General features: G+C 42.3%; 2 protein-coding genes across 4 annotated transcripts in view; both read right to left on the reverse strand.

Moving 5' to 3' along the window:
- LOC103563470 (zinc finger protein 256-like) overlaps positions 1–15124 on the reverse strand; it is a 106684-nt gene extending 91560 nt beyond the window's left edge. Inside the window, exon 1 of one of the 2 annotated variants that reach the window (XM_070558778.1) lies at positions 15009–15124. The gene's annotated coding sequence lies outside the window, so the exon portion shown is untranslated. The remainder of the gene's footprint in view (positions 1–15008) is intronic. The other variant, XM_070558776.1, reaches the window with a different exon arrangement.
- Positions 2202–24032, reverse strand: part of LOC103544309 (zinc finger protein 814-like) — a 100741-nt gene continuing 78910 nt past the window's right edge. Inside the window, exons 1-3 of one of the 2 annotated variants that reach the window (XM_008511147.2) lie at positions 16073–16338; positions 15009–15135; positions 2202–6252 (exon numbers count right to left, since the gene is read on the reverse strand). In XM_008511147.2, the coding sequence (XP_008509369.2) occupies positions 3425–6252; positions 15009–15135; positions 16073–16105 (2988 nt within the window). In that variant the 5' untranslated portion in view covers positions 16106–16338 and the 3' untranslated portion in view covers positions 2202–3424. Of the gene's footprint in view, positions 6253–15008; positions 15136–16072; positions 16339–24032 lie in introns of those variants that run through there. The other variant, XM_070558771.1, reaches the window with a different exon arrangement.

The raw sequence follows: 24032 nt of genomic DNA on the forward strand, positions 1-24032 counted from the left end.
TTCCCGCCAAAGCCCGCGGACCCGAGTGGAATCTTCCACTCCTTCTCTGAGCACATCCCGCTTCCACGGTGGGAGCACTGACACTTTGGGAATTGGCAAACACTACGCACCGGGGCTAGATTTCCTGTATTACTGAATGCCGGGACTCAAGCGATGGACGTTAAGGTCACAATGCAGATGAAACTTAGCCATGTAGGGTGTTTCTGGCCATGACATTATGTGTGACACAAATTTTGTGAAAAACAATGAGGAAACATCCTTCCAGTATTTACAAACAATGACTCCATAGGGAAAAATATCACTCAGGCTTTTTAAGAGTAAAGTTCCAACACCTCTTTGTTGTTTCAGTGTCTTATGTGAAAATGAAAATAGCCCTAAATCATATGTAAGAAACTAGGCAAATGGGATGAACAGAAATTGTACAAAAGATAAACAGTTGGCAAATAAAGACATGACAAATGCTCAAAATCACGAATCCTTTGGGCAATGCAATTAAAACCACACTGAGATAGCACTACACACTTATTAAAGAATTTAATTGACATTGAAGAATGACCATATCAAGAATTGGAGGAAATGAACTTTCACACACTTCTGGTGGGAGAGCAAAAGGGAGCAATCCTGTAGATCATGGTCTGGCAGTTTCTTCAAGAGTTAAACATTCAGGGGCCGGCTCTGTGGCCAAGTGGTTAAGTTCTCACACTCCACTGCGGCGAGCCAGGGTTCGGATCCTGGGTGCGGACATGGCACCACTCGTCAGGCCACATTGAGGCGGCATCCCACATCCCACAACTAGAAGGACCTGCAACTAAGATACACAACCATGTACTGGGGGGTTTGGGGAGATAAAGCAGAAAAAAAAAAAAAAAAGATTGGCAACAGTTGTTAGCTCAGGTGCCAATCTTTAAAAAAAAAAAAAAAAAAAGGAGGCCAGCCTGGTGGCACAGCAGTTAAGTTTGCACGTTCCACTTCTCGGCAGCCTGGGGTTCACCGGTTCAGATCCTGGGTGTGGACATGGTACCACTTGGCAAAAAGCCATGCTGCAGTGGGCATCCCATGTGTAAAGTAGAAAAAGATGGGCATGGATGTTAGCTCAGGGCAAGTCTTCCTCAGCAAAAAAGAGGAAGATTGGAAGTAGTTAGCTCAGGGCTAATGTTCCTCAAAAAAAAAAAAAAAAATTCATCTACCCTGTGACTCAGACACTGTACTCTACATTACTGACAAAAGATAAACATTCATCATATAAAGAACTGACACAAATGTTTCTAACAGCTTTATTTTCAATAGCCAAAATAAAGAAATAACCTAAATGACCATAAAAAGATGAATGGATGAACAGTGGTATATCCAAAGATAATATTACTCAAAAAACGTGAATTACTAATCTATCATTGAAGAATCTCAAATTATGAAACACTTATGAAAAGCCAATCAGAAAAAAAAATAAAGTTTATGATTCCAGTCATATAAAATTCGAGAAAATGCAAAAGTATCTATTGTAAGGAAAGTAAATGGATGGGTAGCTGGAGAGGTGAGAAGGGCAAGGAGAAATTATGACAGGATGTGAGGGTAATATACCAAGACACATAGGTAATTATCATGACTATGATGATAGTTTCAGAGGTTTACACCTATGTCAAAACTTATGAAACTATACACTTTAAATACATGCAATTTAGTACAAGCAAATTATATCTGACTACTATTTTAAAAACTGGCTCAGGAAGGGCTGGCCCCATGGCATAGTAGTTAAGTCCTGCACACTCCACTTCAGTGGCCCGGGTTCATGGGTTCAGACCCTCGGCACAGACCTATACCACTCCTCAGCTGTGCTGTGGCAGTGACCCACATACAAAATAGAGGAAGACTGGAGCAGATGTTAGCTCAGGGCAAACCTTCCTCAGCACAGGAAAAAAAAAAAAAATCACTGAAGAGAAAGTCCTTATGTGCATCTTTTTGGAAAAAAGGTTTCACAACATTGTACTGAGTCCAATTGTCTCCTCATGCCCTCTGGGGGTCAGCTTTCCCTCAATGACAAATATGGGGAGCTATGAAGTACATTTCCACCTGAGTCAACAGGAATGCTGCCTCGGTCACAAGAGCCACATCTGTGGACTACAAATCCCCATTTTCTCTGTTTTCCCACCTGTCTAGTAATGACCTTGAGGTGAACATCGCTGAGAAGCTACAAAAATCCAAAAAACTTTTCAACAATTTTTATTACATTCTTGGACAGTGACTTCAGCTACACAAGATAAACTTGCCTGGAGCTTCCAAGATAGGTGTACAAACTGATGCCACATAGTCACCAACACAGAACCACTTCTGGATGCATTTTCAGAAGAGGCACATTCCATCCAGCTGGCTGCAGTCTCCTCCACTCCCTGTTAAGCCAGTGTTTCTCTACCAATTATAGTTTCTCCTGGACCCAATAGTCTTACAACCAGAGACTCTCACCCAACGAACTGTGGACATCAGGCCACACGGCTCTTTGTGGATGGGGAAGATATCCCCTCCACAGTGCTGACGTCTGGTGAGACCTCCTGTGAGGAAGGGAAAAAGTTCATGCTGCCCTCAGACTCACTTGAGGTTCTCACACCAACCCTTTCCTCAGGGTCATCACTGAGCCTCCTGAATCACAGCATTCAGGCCTCATATGAGAACCAGAAAACACTGCAGTCTTTTCTGGGAGCCTGTGGGAGCAATAGAAATTTGGTTAAAACTGACAAGTTATTTTCTGCCATCACATTGTCTCTCCTCAGGCACACTAAGTTTGAGACACCTAAAAAGTTGTTCACCCCTTCATGCTTGTAAAGGCAAAATCTGTTTACAAACTACCCCACAGTAAATAAAACATGTAAGATTAAGGAGGACTTAAACTATAAGGCCTTCGATATTGTACAAGACAAAGCAACATGCAGCAGGCAGTACTTGAGTTTGTGACTTGGAAGCTGGAAAAAAATCATCACAAGGATCATGTGAGACCACACGTCCCTGAAAAAGGTAGTCATTCTCTGCACCAACACTGACTCAGGTCCATGTGGAAGGCAGTCAAGGCAGAGGGAAAGCTGACCCCTGAGGGCTCAGACTATTCCTAACTTCCTCTAACACATGGGAGAACAGAGGTCAGCTTCCTTGAGCACACTGGGGTAGTAACTGACAAGACACACTGTGTGGACCTGCCAGGTGGTAGAAGTGAAATGGTTTCAACCACAGAAACCAGGAGTGACACAAACCTAGAAAGAGCCTTGGACAGGTTAGAAATGGCCATATATTTACACAAACTTCCCACACAACTGAAACTTAGAGGAAATCTCCCCAGTGTGCATGTTCAGATGTATGAGAATCAATTCCAACAGATGGTTCCTCAGAGTTTGCACTGGTGTCATTCCACTGAAAAGGAAACTGCACGTTCTCTGCCCATCTAAGGCCTTTCTCTAGTGTGAACTCTCCGATGTTGAGAAAGGGTAGATTTTCGCATAAAAAATTTCCCACATTCACTGCACTCATACGGCCTTTCTCCAGTGTGACCTCTCCGATGTTGACTGAATTGAGAACTATCCCTAAAGGATTTTCCACATTCACTACACTCGTAAGGTCTTTCTCCTGTGTGAACTCTCTGATGATAGCGGAGTTTGGAGCTAGAGATAAAAGATTTCCCACATTCAGTGCACTCATAAGGCCTATCTCCTGTGTGAACTCGCTGATGATAACGGAGGGTAGAACTAGAAGTAAAAGATTTCCCACACTCACTGCATTCATAAGGCCTTTTTCCTGCATGAACTCTCAGATGATAAGAGAGGGTGGCGCTACTTGTAAAAGATTTCCCACATTCACTGCACACATAAGGCCTTTCTCCTGTGTGAACTCTCTGGTGTCGAATCAGTATTGAGCTGTTAGTAAAAGATTTCCCACATTCACTGCACTCATAAGGCCTTTCTCCCGAGTGAACTCTCTGATGATAAGCAAGACCTGAGATAGAGGTAAAAGATTTCCCACATTCACCGCACTCATAAGATCTTTCTTTATTATGAATTTTCTGGTGTATTGAGAGGGAAGATTTTTGGCTAAAGGATTTCCCACATTCATTACACTCATAAGGCCTTTCTCCAGTGTGAGCTCTCTGGTGTTTATTGAATTGTGACCTGTCCTTAAAGGTTTTCCCACATTCGCTGCACTCATAGGGTCTTTCTCCAGTGTGAACTCTGTGATGATAACGGAGGCCTGAGCTAGAGGTAAAAGATTTCCCACATTCACTGCACTCATATGGCCTATCTCCTGTGTGAACTCTCTGATGATAACGAAGGGTGGAACTAGAAGTAAAAGATTTCCCACATTCACTGCATTTGTAAGGCCTTTTTCCCGCATGAGCTCTCTGATGATAACAGAGAGTAGAGCTACAGGTAAAAGATTTCCCACATTCACTGCACACATAAGGCTTTTCTCCTGTGTGAACTCTCTGGTGTTGCATGAGTGTCCATCTATTGTTAAAAGATTTTCCACAATCACTGCACGTAAAAGGCCTTTCTCCTGTGTGAACTCTCTGGTGTAAAGTGAGGTTATTTCTTCGGATAAAGGATTTCCCACATTCACTACACTCATAAGGCCTTTCTCCAGAATGAACTCTCTGATGATAATGGAGGTCAGACTTAGAGATAAAAGATTTCCCACATTCACTGCACTCATAAGGCCTTTCTCCTGTGTGGGCTCTCTGATGATAATGGAGGGCAGAGCTGGTGGTAAAAGATTTCCCACATTCAGTGCACCCATAAGGCCTTTCTCCAAGGTGACCACGCTGATGATACTGGAGGGTGGAGCTACAGGTAAAAGATTTCCCACACTGAGTGCACACATAAGGTTTTTCCCCAGTGTGAATTCTCCGGTGTCGAATGAGTGTCCACCTATCATTAAAAGATTTCCCACATTCACTGCACTCATAAGGTCTTTCTCCTGTGTGAACTCTGTGATGATAACGAAGGCTGGAGCTAAAGGTAAAAGATTTCCCACATTCAGTGCATTCATAAGGCCTTTCTCCTGAGTGAACTCTTAGGTGTATAATGAGGTTATTTCTTCGGGTAAAGGACTTCCCACATTCACTACACTCAAAAGGCCTTTCTCCAGTGTGAACTCTGTGATGATAACGGAGAGCAGTACGAGTAATAAAAGATTTCCCACATTCACTGCACTCGTGAGGCCTTTCTCCAGAATGAACTCTCTGATGATAACGGAGGTCAGACCTAGAGATAAAAGATTTCCCACATTCACTGCACTTATAAGGCCTTTCTCCTGTGTGAGATCTCTGATGATAACTGAGGGCAGAACTAGAGGTAAAAGATTTCGCACAGTCACTACATTTATAAGGCCTCTCTCCAATTCGAACTCCCGTGTGTTGAATGAACACCGAGCTATGGGTAAAAGATTTTGCGCACTCACTGCACATGTAACTGTTTTCTCCATTTTGACATCTTTGGGGATGAACAAGGACAGATTGGTGGCTTAAGGATTTCCCACATTTGCTACACTTGCATGGTCTTACCCCAGTATGAATTCTTTGATGTTGACTGAGGGTTGAGCTTCGCCTAAAAGATTTGCCACATTCTCCACACACATGAAGCCTTTCCCCAGTGTGGACTCTCTGGTGCACAACAAATGAGGATTTGTACCTGAATGTTTTCCCACATTCATGGCACTCAAAACACTGTCTTCCCATTTGGACACCTTGATCCTGAACAAACGTGTGTTTGGGGTTGAAGTCTTTCCTGCATTCTCCCCAGATGTAACGCCTTCTTCTGTTTGGTAAAGTGGCCACACACTGGGTGAGTTTCTTTGGCTTCTCCCTGGTGTGAGTGACCTCTTGTTGGAGATATCCCAAGATGGCCAGGAAGTCCTTCCCAACCTCCCCCCAGGGAAAGGGATTCCTTGACACATGGAATCTGCTGCTCTTCACAATTGAGGCCATGTCCACACTGCATCTGAATGGTTTCTCTCCCATATGCTGTGCCTGGTCATGTTGAAACTTTGCACTGATGTAAAACTGTTTCACACAAGCTCCACAATTCAATGGTTTCAGGTTGTGTTGTGTTCCCTGCTCCTCAGCCACGTGGAAAATGTCTCTCAAGACTGGACCACACATCTCACAGGGGTGGGTCTTCTGAGAAGATGGAGCTGCCTCGGGAGTCCTGGCAAGTGGAACTTCTACAGAAATGCTCTGTTCAAAGGGAGCCTCCAGACCCTCTGCTCCACAGCAGCAACCTGAAGGCAAAGAAACCCTGGTGAAGTACATGATGACCACAGGGAGGGGCAACCCCAGCACAAACGAGCATCTGTCTCATCTCACGGTGAATCTATGGGATGCTTTTCAAGACAAGGGAGTTGGAATCCAGATGAAGGGACAGCTGGTTGCTGTGCCTCACCAGGCCTCTAAGATCACAAAGTGATGGAGATCTCAGCAGGGGAAGGATACAAAGTTAGGGTATGACGTAAGAAAGAGAAGCAGCATCTACACCTTGTTCTCTGCCCAGTTTCCTGCAGGACCTTTTCTGCTGCTGATGTGAGGCTCAGCAGAAGGTGCAGCCAAGCCCATGAAAATCCAATCACAAGAGATTTGCAGCTACTCAAGGTCAATTTAAGGATATCTTCACACCTCACAGCTCAACACGTGAGGGCCACTGGTAGAGAGCACTGCAGAAGGAGAGTTGAGAGAAACGGGTCTGATGTGAAGTTCAGAGAGGTGAAGATTATCCCTGGGCTGGAAATCACCCAGGAAATGACATCTAGTAGACCTGACAAGTCAACAAAGTGTCAATATAGGGAAGGAAAGGTGGAAATGGGGTGTGGCCACTGGCAATGGCACCAAATCTGGATGAACAGGCTCCTGCTATGATGTGAAAATGGACCTGATGTCACATCCTCCTCAGTTGCCACTCACCAGGGCCAGGCCCCCTCTAAGCATACTCTGCCAAGCTGGACTCACATCCATCCTGTGATGCACAAAGAAGTCTTCTCCCCAAACCTTAGTTGGGCAACTACATGGGACATAGAGGATACAAGTTCTAAGCAAATGACAGGAGAGGTGAACGGTCTGCACTGTTTAAGAGCAACTAAGCCTACAACAGACCACAGAAAAGAGATCTAAGTGAGTGATCTCAGTGAGCTGGAGGAGGAAACCAGCCTTTGCCATGAACAAGAAACAACTAGACAGCTATGTGTGGTTGAAACTGGCCCTTGGGGGCTCAAAAGCCCAATTAAGATACCACAGCAACACAGTGGAACCTAAAAAGGAGAATAACCATACAAAAAAGATCACTGGAGACAGTGACTTACTGAAGACACCTAGAAACGACCAGGAAATAAGAAGGGTAGGGGCTGTGTGTATCAGTCAAAAGACCGATAACATCATGATCCCCAATAGCCTGCCCTGCAGAGGACCCCAGCAGCCTCTGCTGCAGAGAACCTCAACAGTCCCCGCTACAGCTGTGACCACCACAGAGTGCAGAGCAGAGGCGGCCAAGTGTTTACAGATGTGGACCCCAGCTGCCTGCTCTGCAGAGGACACTGGCAGCTTTCACACTAAGGTAACCAATAGCTATCACCATGGGAGACTTGCCAGAGAATAATTTGCTGAGTTGTCCCCTTGTGAAAGGAGGAGCTATTGCTTCATTCCAGGACCAAGACTGCCACCCCTCTCAACAGTGCACATATCCCAGACACCACAGAGCCACAAGTGCTCCATGGTTGCCCAGACTCCATAAACTGACTCCATGGTTGTCACCCGAGTGCTGCACCTCAGGCATCAGGGCCATGGCTGCTGTGTGCGAGCCAGCTTCTCAGACCCCAGAGACACTGTTTCTCTGTGTTCACCAGCTCCCTCACTGCTCAGTGTGTGACTGTATCTTACACAGTGACGTCATTGCCACTCAGGGCTATTCAGCATCTGGGACCCTAGAACTGCTATTGTTCCATGTCTGTTCACATCCTAGAACCCAGATTCATATCTGCACCACAGGTGCCTGCACATCAGAGACCAATGCCACCACCACCATGAAGGCATCCAAGAGCCAGACGTGGCATCAACAGGGAACTCCTCAGTCAAATTATTTTCTATGGGAGAAAGAGATCAGGAGGTCCCCAGCAGCATTCTCCACTGCTGTGGACACCCAGAGCCTTAGCTGTTGAGGACCCTGCAATCTTTGCTGATGCTGACCTCAGGTGACCTCAGCTGTGCAGACACTAAGCTGCTGGGCCATCTTGTAGTAGGAACTACCACACCCCCGCAAGATGGCACACATGTGAAGAGCTTCCCCACCAAAACCTTTCCGTAAAGTCTGGAAGAAGGGACTGCCCCATGAAATGTACAGACATCAAAATGAGGCTACAAGAAATACAGAAATCCAGAAAACATGACACCCCAAAGGTACACAATAATTTATCACTCACTTAAAAATGCAAAAATGCTTAAAAATGCTTAAAACTTAAAAACCCACTTAAAAAATGCAGATTTATGAACTGTCAAAGAGTTCAAAATAATTTTAAGGAAGCTCAGTGAGCTACAAGAAAACAGAAATATATAACTCAACGATATAAAGAAAACAACATGCAAACAAAATAAGATTTTCAATAGAAAATGTATAAAAGAACCAAACAGAAATGATGGTGCTGAAGACTATAATGAATGAAAAAATGCAATAGAAGGGCCAGCCCTATGGCCAAGTGGTTAAGTTGGTGCACTCCACTTCAGTGGCCCAGGGTTTCACCAGTTTGGATCCTGGGCACAGACATGGCACCGTTCATCAAGCCACGCTGAGGCCGCATCCTACAGAGCACAACCAGAAGGACCTGCAACTATAATATACAGCTACGTACTTGGGGGCTTTAGGGGAAAGAAAAGGGTGGAAAAAAAGATTGGCAACAGATGTTAGCTCAGGTGCCAATCTTTAAAAAATTAAAAAACATGCAAGAGAGAGCAGCAACAGTCAACTTGATCAATCAAAAGCATGAATCTGAAACTGAAGACAGGTCTTGTGAAATTTCCAGTGATTTCAAGAAGAAAAAAGATCAAAGAACTAAAGAGGGAAGAAACCCTACGTGAATTACGGGACATCATAAAACAAAACAGTATTTGCATTATGGGAGCCTGAGAAGAAGAGAGGGAGGAAGCAAATCTGGGGTGAGAAATGGACATTCAGGCATATGATGCTCTGAAGTGCCCCCAAAAATTCAATCCAAAGATGACTTCACCAAGTGAAGTACACTTTTGAAAAGTCTAAGAGAAAAGAAACTCATCTTATACAAGGAAATCCTCAGAAGGATATGAAGGGTTTTCTTAGTTGAAATACTGCATACTGGGAGAGAGTGGGATGATGTTCTAAATGATGAAAGAAAAAAACTGCAAACTAAGAACACTTTACCAGCAAAGCTGCCCTTCAGAAATGAAGGAGAGAAAAAGACTTTCCCAAACCAAGAGAAGCCAAGCAAATCCATCACCACCTGATCTACCCTCCAAGACATGCTAAACGGAGTTCTTCAAGGTGAAATGAAAGTACAGTAATTAGTAACATGAAAATACAAAATACAGTGGTAAAAGTAAGTATATAGTCACATTCAGAATATTCTAATGGTCTAACAGTGTGTTAATCACTCAACTCTAATATTGAGGATACAAGACAAAGAGTATGAAAAACAACTATACTCACAGTAATTTGTTAATCGTTCCACAATATAAAAAGATGTAAATTATGACATGAAAAACATAAAATTTGTCTGGAGGGGAGTTAAAGAGTAGAGTTTTTGCATGTGATCAAAGTTAAGTTTTTATCAGTTTAAGATACAACGCTATGAGATGTATTATATAAGCCTCACAGTAACCACAAAGCAAAAACCTCTATCACACACACAAAAGACAAAGAGAAATGAACAAAAGCATACGACCATGGGAATCACAAAGGAAAACAGCAGGAGTGGAAGAAAGGAACTACAAAACAGCCAGACAATATTTAACAAAATGGCAATAGTAGGTCCTAATAAAATTCTCCAATCCAAAAACATACAGTGGCTCAACAGAAAAACAAAAAACCAAGATCCAACTATATCCTGCCTAAGATAGAGTAATCTGAACTTTCAGGACACACACAGGCTGAAAGTGAAGGGACTGAAAGAGATACTCCACAAAAATGGAAACCAGAGAGCAGGGGTAGCTATACTTACAAGATAAAACACTTTATGTCAGAAAATGTCACAAGAGACAAAGAAGGTCATCACATAATGATAAAGGAGTCAAATTATCAAGAGGATGTAACAATTGTATGTACATATGCACCACACATCAGAGCATCTAAATTAAGCATGAAACAAATACAACCAGATCTGAAGGCAGAAAAGATAGCAATGGTATATTAAGAGGGAATTTCAATATCCTGCGTTCAACAATGGGTGGATATCCAGATAGAAAATCAATAAGGATATATTTGAATTGAAAAACACTTTACTCCAAATGGATCTAACAGACATCCAGAGAACATTCCATCCTACTACAGCAGAATACACGCTTTTCTCAAGTCCACACAGAATATTCTCCAGGACAGATGATATATGTCAAACAAGTCTTAACAAATTTCAAAGACTGAAATCATATCAAATATCTTTTCCTAACACAATAGATAAAACTAGAAATCAGTAACAGATGAAAGCTGAAAAATTCAAAAATATGTGGACATTAAACAACACACTCCTGACCAATCAACTGGTCAAAGGAAAAATCACAAGGAAAATAAAAAATGCCTTTAGACAAACGAAAATTAAAACAAAATATACAAAATCAGCAAAATCAGTTCTAAGAGCAATTTAAAGTGATAAATGATGGCGTTAAGAAAAAAGAAAGATCTGAAATAAATAACCTCATTTTACACTTTGAGGAAGTAGCAAAAGAACAAACTAAGACCAAAGTTAGCAGAACAAAGAACAAAACAAAGATCAGAGCAGAAATAAATAAAAAGAAACAATAAAAACAATGGAGGGGCTGGTGCCGTGGCCAAGTGGTTAAGTTTGTGCGCTCCACTTTGGGTGGCCCAGAGTTTCATCAGTTCGGATCCTGGGCGCGGATGTGGCACCACCCATCAGGCCATGCTGAGGTGGCATCCCACATGCAAGAACTAGAAGGACCCACAACTAAAATATGCAACTATGTTCTGGGAGATTTGGGGAGAAAGAGCAGAGGAAAAAAAAAAAAGAAGATTGGCAACAGTTGTTAGCTCAGGTGCCAATCTTTAAAAAAAAATAAAGATGAACAATACTAAGAGCCAGTTTTTCTTTTCTTTCTTTTTTGTTTGAGGAAGATTAGCCTGAGCTAACATCTGCCACCACTCCTTCTCTTTTTGCTGAGGAAGACTGGCCTTGGGGTAACATCCGTGCCGATCTTCCTCTACTTTATATATGGGATGTCTACCACAGCATGGCTTGCCAAGTGGTGCCATGCCTGCACCAGGGATCCAAACCGGTGAACCCTGGGCCGCCAAAGCAGAACGTGCGAACTTAACCGCTACACCACTGGGCTGGCCCAATAAGAGCCAGTTTTTTGAAAAGATAAGCAAAATTGACAAACCTCTAGCTAGACTAACTCAGAACAGAGAGAAAACTCAAATAAATTAACTCAGAAATAAAGGAGCAATTATAACTGACAGCACAAAAACAGAAAGGATCATAAGAATACTGTCAACTGTTATAAGCCAACAAACTAGATAACCCAGAAAAAACAGAGAACACATAAGCTATCAACTCAATCATGAAGAAATAGAAAATCTGAATAGACCAATAATATGGAAGGAAATTGAATCAGTAATCAAAAATTTCCCAACAAAGAAAAGGCCACCAACAATAGATTCACAGATGAATTCTATCAACATTAACATTAATTTTTCTCAGACTCTCGCAAAAATTTGAAGATGAAGGAACATTTCCAAACTCATTTTAGGAGCCCAGCACTAACCTGATACCAAAGCCAGACAAGGAAACTACAAGAAAAGAAAATTAGAAGCCAACATCCTTGATGAACATAGATGTAGAAAAACTCAACAAAATACTAGGAAACCCGATTCAACAGGATATGAAAAGAATGATAAACTGTGACCAAGTGGGATTTATCCTTGGGATGCAAAAGGATGTTCATCACAAGCAAATCATAAATGTGCTATATGACATTAACAGAATGCGGCAAAACATTCGATCACATCAATAAATGCAGAAAAAGCATTTGACAAAATTCAGAATCCTTCCATGATAAAACTTCTCAAAATATTAGGAGTAGAAGGAATGTACCTCAATATCAAAAAGGCCATATGTAATAACACAACAGGTACCAACATATTCAACAGTGAAAAGGTAAAAGCTTTTCCTCTAAGATTAGGAACAAGACAAGGATACTCGCCTTCACCACTGCTATTTAAACTAGTGCTGGAAGTCCTAGCCAGACCAACACGGCAAGAAAAACAAATGAAAGGTATCCAAATCAGAAAAAAGAAAGCAAATCTGTTTTTGCAGATCATATGATTTTATATAAAGAAAACGATAAAAACTCCACTAAAAAACTGTCAGAATGAATAAATGAACTCAGTAAATTTGCAGATCATAAAATCAATATACAAAAATCAGTTGTGTCTATACACTAACAATAAAATATCAATAAGAAATTAAGAAATCAATCCCACTTACAACAGCATTACAAACAATACAATACTTGGGAATAAATATAACCAAGAGGTAAAAGATCTGTACACTGAAAACTATAACACACTGATGAAAGAAACTAAAAACACAAATAAATAGAAGGATATTCTATGTTCTTGGATTGGAAGAATTATCATCGTTAAAATATCTCTGCTACCCAAAGCAACCTAGAAAGTCAATGCAATCTCTACCAAAATTCCAATGGCATTTTTATCAGAAATAGAAAAAGAATCCTAAAATTCTACCACAAGCGACCTCGAATAGCCAAAGCAATCTTGATCAAGAAGATCAAAGTTAAAGGAATCACACTTCAAGATTTTAAACTATATTACAAAAGAACAGTAATCAAAACAGTCTGGCACTGAAATAAAAACAGACACAGATCTATGAAATAGAACACAGAGCCCAGAAATAAACCCATGCATACATGATCAACTACTCTTTGACAAGGGTGCCAAGAATACACAATGGGGAAAGGAAAGTCTCTCCAATAAATGCTGTTGAGAAAACTGGATATGCACACGCACAAAACCTGAAACCAGGGCCCTACCTTACACCACTCACAAAAGTTAACTCAGAATGGATGGAAGACTTAAATGTAAAACATGAAAACATAAAACTCCTTGAAACAAACACAGAAAAAGATGCTTAATACTGATTTTGGCAACAAGTTTTTGGATATGACATCAAAAGCACAGGCAGCAAAGGCAAAGATAAAGAAGTCCAGTTACATCAAACTAAAAGGCTTCTGCATAGCAAAGGAAGCAATCAACACAATAAAAAGGGAGAAAACATTTGTAAACATATCTCATAAGGGGTTACTATCTAAAATATAAAAAGTACTCACAGAGCTCAACAGCAAAAGAACAATCTGATTAAAAAATGTGCAAAGGACCTGAATAGACACTGAATGAAAGAAGACCTACGAATGGCCAGCAGGTATATGAAAAAATGCTCTTCCTCACTAATCACCAGGAAAATACAAATCAAAACCACAATGAGATGTTACCCCACACCTGATAAAACGGATACTATCAAAAAGAGCAGAGATAACAAGTGTTATTGAGGATGAGAGGTAAGTAAAGGAACCCTTGTTCACTGTGGACGGAATGTAAAAAAAAATCAAAATCACAGAAACACAGAGTAGAAGGCCAAGAGCCAGGGCATGGGGGAAATGGGGAAGATGGTGGTCAAAAAGTACAAACATTCAGTTATAAGATGAACAAGTTCTGAGGCTGTAACGCACAGCATTGTGACTACAGTTAATAATACTGTATTGTACGCTTGAAATTTACTGAGAGTAAATCTTAAGCATTCTTAGCAAAAATACAATAATAATAATAAGGTAACTTTATGAGGTGATGGATGTTTAATTAACTTCATTGTAGCAATTATTTCACATTGCACACACATATCAAACCATCATTTTGTACATTTTAATATACAGGTCCCCTCCATACCTACAGGTTCTGCATCCATGGTTTCAACCAAAGACGGGTCAAAAAATTTGAAAAAAGAAAATTCCAGAAAGTTCCAAAAAGCAAACTTTGCATTTGCCATGCACCAAGCACTATGCTAAACAGACATGAATAAAGTGATGTGTAGGCAACTACTGACATAGCATTTACATTGTATTAGGCATTACAAGTAATCTAGAAATGATTTAAACTATACAGGAGGATGTACGTAGGTTATATGCAAAGAGTATGCCATTTCATATAAGGGACTTGAGCATGCTCACATATTGCTATCAACGGGGGCTCCTGGAATCAATCAATCCTCCCGAGAATGCCAAGGAATGAAGGTATACAATTTTACATCTACAAGGCTGAAAAAACAAAACAAAACAGATCTAAACACTACAAACCATGCAGGAGGACACTGAAAAGCATCCCATGGTTCAGATAAGTAGTGACCATGACAATGCCTACATGCCTGGCACAAGCAGCCATGAGGAAATGAAAGGGAAAAGAAGGAACAAAGCCTGGGATACAGAAGTGATATGGATCTGGGAACAATGACCCAGAGAGGGCAAGCTCGGTGGAATCCGTGAAGCTCACTGCAATACTCCCAGCCTGGATGCCTTTCCTAAGAGGGCTCCGTACAGCAGGTACTGGGGCTGCAGGAGAGAGAAGAAGGCGGTGCACACACCCAGCCCTAGCAACACGGCACCACCCAGAAAGCTGGGGAAGCAAGCGGTGTCCACGGTCCATGAGAAAAATGACTGAGAAGGGCTGTAGGGAGGGAATACAGCCTAGTGCAGCTCACTGGCGAGGCTGTGAGAGTCTTACCCAGAGAGGATAAAAGCGCAAAGTTCTCCAGCATCACATCCAGGTACAGGCGTCTCTGAGCCTCATCCAGGAGCCTCCATTCCTCCCGGGAGAAGTACACAGCAACATCGTGAAAGGTCACACTGTCCTGTAATGACGGGGACAGATGAAACCATCAACGCTCTCTCTGAGATCCCACAATCCATCTCACCACACACTTACCACACACTCATCCTCCCCCACGGCTCCCCACCTCAGAGGAATTCCAGGCCAGGTGCCACTGAGGCCCACCCTATCCTCAGGGTCCCTTTATTCACTGTGTTCAGCCCTCAGAAACATCAGGCAGCGGGGCACAGAGACCTCATCCAAGCTCTGGTCCTGGCCTGTAGGGTCTCATCCACCCTGTCAGTCAATTCCCCTGGAGACTCTAGACTTGGACTCCAAGACGCAGCCAAACGTGGGCTCGTGCTTCGCCCTTCAGTCTCCAATACCAGGGCCCGAGGGCCATCGGCTCACGCTTCCTGTCAATGTGCATGTCATTCCGTAGATTGTACCTCTCACGTCTTCAGTGCCCACAGTTGCACTCCCAGCTCTGCATTTAGGGAAATCCCCAAGTGCTGCTCTGAAGGCCTCCTCTACACCTCTGATCCTTCTCAACATCAGCCCCTCAGGAGCACCAGCTCTGCGCCCTCGGACCAGGACTGCGCTCCCTGCGCCTCCCCGGCCTCCTCACCCCTTCCCGTCCGTTCTCTCCGAGCAGCGCCTGGAGAACTTTTGAAACCCCAACACGCACCGCGTCCCTCTCTGGTCACAGCCCTCCCGGCTCCGGGGCCCTCGGACTGAAGGAGCAGCCCCTCCCCTGCCAGTCCAGGGGGGACCCCTCCTCACACTGTTCCCTGCGGACCCCGGGACCCTCGGCCCGGGACCCTCGCCCGCAGCCCGGCCCCCGCCCACAGCCACAGGCCCCACGAGGGCCTCCCCGGCCCGACCCCGGGGCCTGGGCTGCAGGCCCGGGAGCAGCGCCCGCCCTCGGGCTGGAGCTCGGGCTGCGCTGCGGACGGGGCGGGCCGGAGCCGAGCGCTCACCTGAGCCGGCTCCCTCCGCGCGTCCGCCGCCATCGGCCTTGGGGGCGGCCGGGATCGGGAGCGGCAGGAGACGAGGCGCCGGGCGCGGCGCTCCGTGGCCCGGGGCCCCAGGCGGCGTCACCGAGCCTCAGAGCCGCCTGGGCCACGGGGACTGCGCCTCCTCGTCCGCCCCGTCAGCCCCGACTCTCGCTCCAGACCCTCAGTTCAGGTGAATAGGCCCAAGAGCAACCAAAATGGCCGCCACGACGAGGAGGCCGGAAGTCCCTCCCTCACTCGTCGAATTGGCACGGAAATGCTTTCACCCTCATCTTTCATTGGCTCAACTCTGCGCAAGTTCCTTCGGGTAATGTAGTTCGCAGAGCTCTAGTGCCGCAGGGAAGAGTGTTTTCCATCCTGAGCAACCAGAGAGCATTGGCTGTGCAGCCCTCAGAGGGATGCTTAAAAGTGGTGTTCCTACCTGGAAGAAGAGACTTTGCTCCTTAAGTGCAGCGAAAAGACATAATTTCATTTTTCGTGAAACTCAGCCTGCTCCCAGAGCATAAAATTATTTGAGATGCTCTCAAATCTACTGGTCTGTATGGCCATATCATTCCGTAGAGTCACTCAGACATAAAATGAGTCCATGCATAGCTGGAGGCATTATGTTATTCCTCTTCAGATGCATATAGCCTGAGACATTAACCAGTTTGTGAGTTTCACTATGATTGACTAGGAACAAAAGAAGAGACTCTGAGTCCGTTGAAAGGGGAAGAAGAGGGATGTTAAGCTGCCCTGAAAAAGGTGGACAAGCAGGAGCTCTGCCCCTGGTTCTCACAGAAAACGTCTGCCTTGCCTGATAGTGATTGTGTTCTACTTATTGAGGAACTCTGTTGTACCCGTGTAATATTTCTTACTCCATATCCTAAGACATACTCAATTCCATTTAGCAAATTGACTTTTCTCAAATGGAGACCATCTTAACTCTCTTTTGGTTTGGGTCAGTGGTTGCAACTTTTGCTATCTCAGCACGTCCTCAAAAGGAACATCGGAACCCCATGATCTCTTTTCCTTGCTGATAAGTGGTTATCATTTTCCAGTGATTGCAGGTATAGTTCTGCGTGGGGAATTGAGATTATTTCAGAAAAACTGTTTTGAAATGCAAATTTCAGAAAACTAGTAGTAATGTTTATGCAGTTTGTTACTCCAAAAAATTGGGGTTCTCTGGCCCGATGTGCATAAACAGCCAATTAATTACAGCATCAGCTTTTGGGGAAGAAATCAACTTTATTTTGTGAGATTCATCCTTAGAGAGACCAAGCTGTGCCCTCAGGTCTGTCTCCCCAGTCAGGATTTGGGGCAAAATTTAAGAGGTTAGGAAAAACAGGCGGGCACGCAGAAATGCTGGCAGGACAGATTTTGATTGGTGGGCTCCAAACATTTATGGTAAGGCTTTAAACATTTACAACAGGGTTCTAAACATTTATGATGAGGTTCTAAACATTTATGATGACATGGGGAAGGAATTTTAACACCAGATCTTCCTGAATGAGGGACCCCTCACTTCTGATAAGAGTCCAGCTTTCAAGTTCTGGTCATGTCCTGGTCCTTGGGCTCCATGTGGAGGGGGATCTTTGGTTCCTTGGTCATTTCAGGTCATGATTTCTTCTGCAGATGCTCTGGCTATGTGACTCTGCCCGTTTTCTGAAAGACAATTCTTAATCACTCTGTTGATAAGAGATGGGGTCCATTGAACTAGTTCTGGAGGGCCTGCAGTTACAAGTTGTTCAAGGATAGATCAGAAATAGCTCTGGGGGAAATATCAGGGGATGCTGAGGAAAGTGAAAACATTAGATATTTTTACCAGGGCTATGATTTTTGAAAGCGTTAAGCAAGGCCAGCTTGGAGGGAAGAGTTGAAGTGGACATTTATAGTAGCCAGATTAGTAAAAATGAACAAGAAACTGAGTGTGCTGTTTATTCACAGCTCTACAAATGTTCATTGAGCAAATACTCAGTTGCGGGCACTTTTTTAGGTGGGTGGAAATGAGCCAGGGAAAAGGCAGAACAAAAACTGTCTCTTGAGCAGCAGTAAGATGCAGCTGTCACCCACCATCTGGGATTAACCATTGACCCAAGACTCACAAGTTACAAGAACTCCATGCTCTGAGAACACCTCCCTCCCCTTGCCTGAAAATCCCTCTCCCTTTTCTTAAAAATCTCCCTCCCCTTGCCTAGCCAATCATTGGTCTGGTCACCAGCTTGCCACCTGGCCTGCAGAAGATGGCTGCCTAGCCTGGAGCTTGACCAGTCCCCAGCTGCCAATCCAACTCCCTGCTTCAAACTGACCATTCCCCACTTCAACAACTATAAATCAGCACCTCAGGCCCCCACTTAGGGCTGGCCAGTCAGTTTCCACTGGGTCAGCCTATAACTGCACAAAGGGCATGATCTGCTCACCAGGAGAAAAAGCCAGGTGTCAAGAGGCAAGATGGGGGTCCAGCCCCATGGCCAAGTGGTTAAGTTCATGCGCTCTGCTTCAGTGGCCCAGGGTTTCGCCAGTTCAGATCCTGGGCGCGGACATGGCACCACTCATCAAGCCATGCTGAGGTGGCATCCCACATGCCACAACTAGTAGGACCCACAACTAAAAATACAGAACTATGTACTGGGGGGCTTTGGGAAGAAAAAGGAAAAATAAAATCTTAAAAAAAAAAAAAGAAGCAAGATGGTGGCAGAGAGAGGGCATTTTATTACAGCTTGCTAGCAAGAGGGAAGATGGCTGACTAACGTCCAAAAGAAACATCTGAAGGAAGGCACAGATTCTTGAAGCAGTTATATAGGCCAGTGGGTTATAGGGGAGGGGGTTATCAATGTTGACCCAGGAGTCACCACACCAGATCCTTCAGTTTTCATTGATGATGGCTATCAGCATAGACTCTCTGTTCAGGGGTCATCACATTCCTAAGGAACTCAAAAGAATGAAGTTATTGTCTTATCACATCTGGGAGGTATAAGCACAAGCAGGGGTCATAAAATTTACAGAGTAGGTGAATCTCCTAGAGGATGCATATCCAGCTGGTTTAGTTAGTCAGAGGTCATTCAAAGTTACAATATGGGTTTTTTCCTACAATATGGCTTCCCATATGCCAACCTTGTGTTGAGCCAGAAACAATTCCCCCTTTTTGTTTTTCACTTCTAAAAGAAGAGAGACATCCTGTTGATGAGGGGCATAGGTTGTTCTCTTCCACTGAACCAGTCTCTTAGTAAGATGGTAATGCAGATGGGCTCCCAAATTTAGGTATATAGTGTGTAAGCAATTAACCAGGTATTTAATAAGAAGCATTTCTAGAGAGACAAAAAGAAAAACAAGATTAATGGTGGGAGTAAATTATAAACCAGTTCCTGAGCCCAGGGGGCAGCTGGTCAAGAAGATTTCTAGATGTCTGAGTTAAAGCATCTTTTTCACTTTGAAATGTCTCTGATGATGTCATTGCATATTCAGGTATCTTACACAGTAACAGACATGAATCTCTCTTATGTTTATATCAAGTCCTCCAGCTTCAGTATGCAAGGCTTCAGAAAAAAGGGCAAATTCAGTTCTCGGTGATTCCAAGTGAAAATGATGGGAAAAAGTTGAAAACGTTAGTTTGGAAATTTGTAGCCAGATATTTCAAGAGACTAGGAGAATTCAGGATCCAGTCTTGTTAATAGACATAAAACAAAAACCTTACAGACAATTAACAGAACTAGAATCTAATATCCATGAATGTGTACCATAGTTTCTACTGAAACATAATTTTTCTCTCTAAAATCACCCTCATTTTTACCAAAGATAGCCAATTAAGACTCATTGGTTTGCAAAATAACTCTGGTTTCAATAAAACTCAATTCAGTTAGTTACATAAGTTCAGCAAGAATAGCCATTCATCATATAGGCTCTTTAAAATCTGCTTTGCTGTAACTTTTAATAAAGACTCTCAGACTGAACTTAAAGGCCTCTTGAGGCCAGAGAAGCCAAGCCAAGGATTTGTCATCAGGCTTCACCTGCAAAACCTTAGATTTGGGTGAATAACTCTCTTCTCTTGAGGTTCCCCAAAATATTTCAAGGTTCCAGGCACCTGCCAGAGAAGTGACCTTCCTTACTTACCCAGTTGCTGGGAACGCTGTAAACAAGGTACCAGACCAGTATTTCCAAGTGGCTTTATCCCAGAAAGTCAATCTTTATTCCTCAAAAGCTGTCTTGTCGTACCTGAGTCTGTATGTTCCTCTCAAATATGACATTCCAGTCAAAGCCTTGGTAATATAACCAATGTTTCCAATTCTGTCCTGTTATAAGGAGAACAGATTCTTATTGAACTTATGCAAATAACTGTATTGCCATGAAAACAATATTCACTAAGTTTCCAAATTCTGGAAGGATCAGGTAGGGAGAAAAAGATAAATGTTTCAATCCTGCTTACAAAGGTATAATTTACCAAATTGCTATGAGTCATAGTTAGCTTGGGAGAAAAGAGAAAAAAATTTCCTTAAATCTGAAAAAAACACAAACATTTTAAAAATCAATATTTCAAACAAAAGCCATAAAAATTATAATCATTGTCATCAGTTCATTCAGTCATGTGTAATTGATTCTTGATCTTAATATTCCGTCAGCAGTTTCATGAAGTCATCAGTTTCTCTGAGTTCTATAATTTCTTACACAGTTCAGTTTTATTATCTGAAAGTTTATCAGAAACATGTATTCTAGTATCAGAATCCTTCCCATGAATTTCTGTGAAGATGAAATACATTTTGCAAAAACATCAGAGTAAAAGAGCAACTATCTGCAAATGACAGAATACTCAAAAGGGCAATTGACAAAGGAACTTGGCTATTTCTGTGACTTACAACACTTCAAGATAATAACCAGAATTATGCTGACAAGCAGAACAGGCAAGAATTTTAGGAATGTTATATAATTTTTAAAACATTTATATCATTTACCAACATTATACTACCTAAGATGGCTTATCGTCACTTGTTTCACAATGCTTCCCATGTAATTTAACATATCAAGTAAGTCTAATAAGTTTAGTAGCTTCCTCCTTGTAGGAGGAGAGCGAAAACAAATTTCTTTGAGAAGTCCCAGGGACCCTCCTAAAATTCTCAAAGAGAAAAAAAATTTTTCCTTCTTCCAGGTCAAAAGAAAGACTTCATTCAGGATTTGAATATATATATATATATATATATATATATTTCAAATATATATATATTTCAAAACAAGAAAATCTCTATTCTTTGTATGTTCTCTATTGAAAACATCTATCTTACTTTCCTCGAACACAAAGATGTTTTCCTCACTAATTTTTAGTAGCTTTAATTTCATATATTAATTAGAATTTTTAACCCTTACAGACCCTAGTAAAAACTAAAAAGCAATTATGAACTGTCCTTTATACTAATATTCTGCAGCTTGGCAAGTTCATAAACACTTTTAAATACTTCTTAGAAACATGCTACTTCATAGAACAACCTTTAATAAAATATAAGACATGTTTACTAATAGACCCAAACATTATTAGTTTCTCTGTAATAAGAAGCCAAAAGTAGATAAACCAGACTTAATAATTAATGTCTAGTAGTCTATCTTATTTGGAAATGATCTAGATACTCAACGAATTTTTATCATTCAGTTTAACCTAACAAAATTTCAGTGTTTCAAGTTACCAAAGAGATTGTGGAAGCTATTTTAACTACTTATGTCATAAACTATAGTTATTGCTAAAAGTTTATCTGCAGGGAGTGACGTCAGCATCATGGTGGAGTCAGGTCTCGCAGAAATCTTCCCCCTCCAATAATCCGTACTCCAAGAGAGGACGTCCAAACTCAACACACAAAACGTCAGAGAGATCCATGCAGCCATACGACAGAGGGTGGAGAGGCTGGAGCTCCCCTCGGAGGTGGAACAGGGTAAGAAAAATCTTCACTCTGTCCCTTAAAGACTGTGATTGGGACTGCAAGAGGCCTCCTAGAGGGAAGGCGTGGGGGGGCATTCATTCATGGGAACATCAAGGACTCCCTAGGGCCCACCTTGCAGCCTAGAGGGATGCCCTCTACCAGGGTAAAAGCTTTTGTGGGAGTTGGGGGGTGACCTCATCAAGCCAACACATCAGGAGAGCAGATAGCGAGAGCAGAAGGAGAAAACCCTGAGAGCATGCAGAATAAAGCACCCCTCCCCCGACTCCCTCAGCACAGCTCCAACCCCTAGGATTTTGGCTGAAGGAAGAGGGATCAGAATATGGGGCTCTTGAGCCCCACCCAATGGCAATAGGTGGTAACTGAAATATAATAACACCAGGATGCAAAAAAAACAGAGCCTCTTGCAATATCAAACACTATATTAGATCTCCAGACCAGAAAGAAAATGACAAGTACCCAGAAATCAGTCCTGAGGGTGCAGAAATATGTGATCTAAGTGACAAAGAATTCAAAACAGCTGTCATCAAAAAACTCAACAAGGTAAGACAGAATGTAGTGAAACAATTTAATGAGTTCAGGAGCTACTTCACAAAAGAGATTGAAACTATAAAGAAGAATCAATCAGAAATACTAGAGATGAAAGAGACAATGGAAGACATAAAACAAAATATGGATTCCCTGAATGCTCGAGCAGACACCATAAAGGAGTGTATCGGCATAATTGAAGATAGACATATTGAAATGCTCTATATAGAGGAGGAGAGAGAATTAGGACTGAAAAGAAATGAAGAAAGTCTCCGAGAAAAATCTGACTCAATTAGGAAATGCAACATAAGACTTATAGATATTCAAGAAGGAGAAGAGAAGGAGAATGGGGTAGAAAGCTTGTTCAAAGAAATAATGGCAGAGAACTTCCAAAACCTGGGGAAGGAAATCCATGTGGAAGAGGCTGCCAGACCTCCTAAATATGTCAATGTAAAAAGACCTACTGCAAGGCATATAGTAGTGAAACTGGCAAAACTGAATGACAAAGAAAGAATACTAAGGGCAGCAAGGGAGAAGAAAATAACCTACAAAGGAACCATCATCAGGCTTTCAGCGGATTTCTCTGCAGAAACCTTACAGGCTAGGAGAGACTGGAATGACATATTCAAATCATTGAAGGACAACAACTTTCAGCCAAGAATGCTCTATCCAGCGAAAATATCCTTCAGATATAATGGGGAAATAAAAACTTCCCCAGACAAACATAAATTAAGGGAGTTCATAGCCACAAGACTCCCCCCTACAAGAAATCCTCAAGAAGGCACTCATACAAAAGGGAAGAAAAAGGTTACAAAGATTGGAGTAAGGAGTTAAACAGGTAGACAGAATCAGAGCAGGATAGCAAATACTCAAATATAGCATTAAGGACAAAGGGAAGGAAAACTCTAAAAACAAAAATAATCTTGTCATTTTAACCACAAACTCATAACATAAGATGGAATAAGATGTGAGAAAACAACTTAGGAGGGGAAGAGGAAAGGGATTGAATCCGTTTAGTCTAAGGAAATTAGAGACCATCAGAAAAGGGACTATCTTGTCTACATGATCTTAAATACAAACCTCAGGGTAACCACTAAACAAAAAAGCAAAACAGAGGCACAAATAATAAATAATAAGAAAACAAAGAAACACAACATAAAAAACTACGTTACTTGATTGGTAGGCCAAAATACACAGGACAAGAAACAAAGGAAATGCAAGAGAACTGGAAAATGAGTGACAAAATGGCAGCATTAAGACCTCATATGTTGATAATCACCCTAAATATAAACGAATTGAATTCTCCAAAAAAAAAAAAAAGACACAGAGTGGTGCAATGGATTAAAGAACAAGACCTAACAATATGCTGCCTCCAGGAAACACATCTCAGCCCCAATGACAAACACAGGCTCAGAGTGAAGGGATGGAAGATGATACTCCAAGGTAATGGCAAAAAAAGAAAGCAAATGTTGCAATACTTATATCAGACAAAGTAGACT

Source organism: Equus przewalskii, chromosome 9, assembly GCF_037783145.1.
Source record: "Equus przewalskii isolate Varuska chromosome 9, EquPr2, whole genome shotgun sequence".
Classification (NCBI taxonomy): domain Eukaryota; kingdom Metazoa; phylum Chordata; class Mammalia; order Perissodactyla; family Equidae; genus Equus; species Equus przewalskii.